Genomic DNA, 1053 nt, shown 5'->3' on the forward strand with positions numbered 1-1053 from the left:
GGGTTAATTGTCGGGTAGTTAGTTTTTTCATGCTCGTGAGATAAAGGTATTGATATTTTTTTATGGGGAAGACGAAGTTGTCATTTTCATGTTGCTGTTAATGTTGTTGCAGTTTTTTATATTCCTGTTATTCTTGCTGTTATTTTATTCTTTTCAGTATTACCGTTGTTGTTGTTGTTGTTGTTGTTGTTGTTGTTGTTGTTGTTGTTGTTGTTGTTGTTCTTGTTTATGTTGTTATTGTTGTTATTGTTCTTGTTGTTGGCGATGATTTGTTGTTGCAGCTGTGGCTGTTGAGATGGTGGTAGTGGTAGTGGTTGTTGTTGTAGATGATGATGATGATGATGATGATGATGATGATGATGATTAACAGACACAATGTCTTACAACAAACTCTAGTTTGCACGACAGAACATAAATAACTAGCACCCTCTATACCTTCCTCTGTAATCATGTCACAATACCCCCAAAATGCCACACCACTACCACCCCGAACAAACAAACAAACAAACAAAACAACAACAACAACCGACGAATAAACACTGAACAAAATAGCTAGATAGTGTCCTTACCTCATCGTGGCTGGAGCTTTCTCCCTATTCTTTTCGCTACCACACCAACTATCGCCGTCGTCGTTGTTGTTGTTGTTACTGTTGTCGCCGTTGCTGCTGCTGCTGTTGTTGTTGTTGTTGTTGTTCACGTGGTGATGATGGTGATGGTGGTGATGATGAATCAGGTTGTAGTGGCTATCACCTAGCCTGTGGACGTGCACGCAGGCTTTTCCCCGACCGGCCTCATCCCCGCTCCCTTCCTCCTCGCTGTGGCGCCGGGGGTCGGGCTGGGCCGAGGGGGCGTGGTTTATCAGCTGATCGTAGGCGGAGTCAGGGAGGTAGACGTCATCTTCGTTGTCGACCACGCAGCCGAGTTGGGTCTGTAGAAGGGATAAGACATCGGACAGATGTTACATCATCGTGTTGTAATTCGAAACAACATACGGCGCTTGGATTCCTAACGGGCTTCTATATATGGTTTTCCCAAACAGGGACACCGAGGAGG

General features: G+C 44.4%; 1 protein-coding gene across 1 annotated transcript in view; it reads right to left on the minus strand.

The window, feature by feature from the left end:
• The window catches only part of LOC101859515, a gene marked incomplete at its 5' end in the record, with an annotated part of 4968 nt that extends 4286 nt beyond the window's left edge, over nt 1-682 (minus strand). The window contains 1 exon segment of the mRNA XM_013088366.1: nt 570-682. Within this exon segment, the coding sequence (XP_012943820.1) occupies nt 570-682 (113 nt within the window).
• Between the last annotated feature and the right edge of the window lie 371 nt (nt 683-1053).

The sequence above is a fragment of the Aplysia californica genome, unplaced genomic scaffold (genome assembly GCF_000002075.1).
Source record: "Aplysia californica isolate F4 #8 unplaced genomic scaffold, AplCal3.0 scaffold00729, whole genome shotgun sequence".
Lineage (NCBI taxonomy): Eukaryota > Metazoa > Mollusca > Gastropoda > Aplysiida > Aplysiidae > Aplysia > Aplysia californica.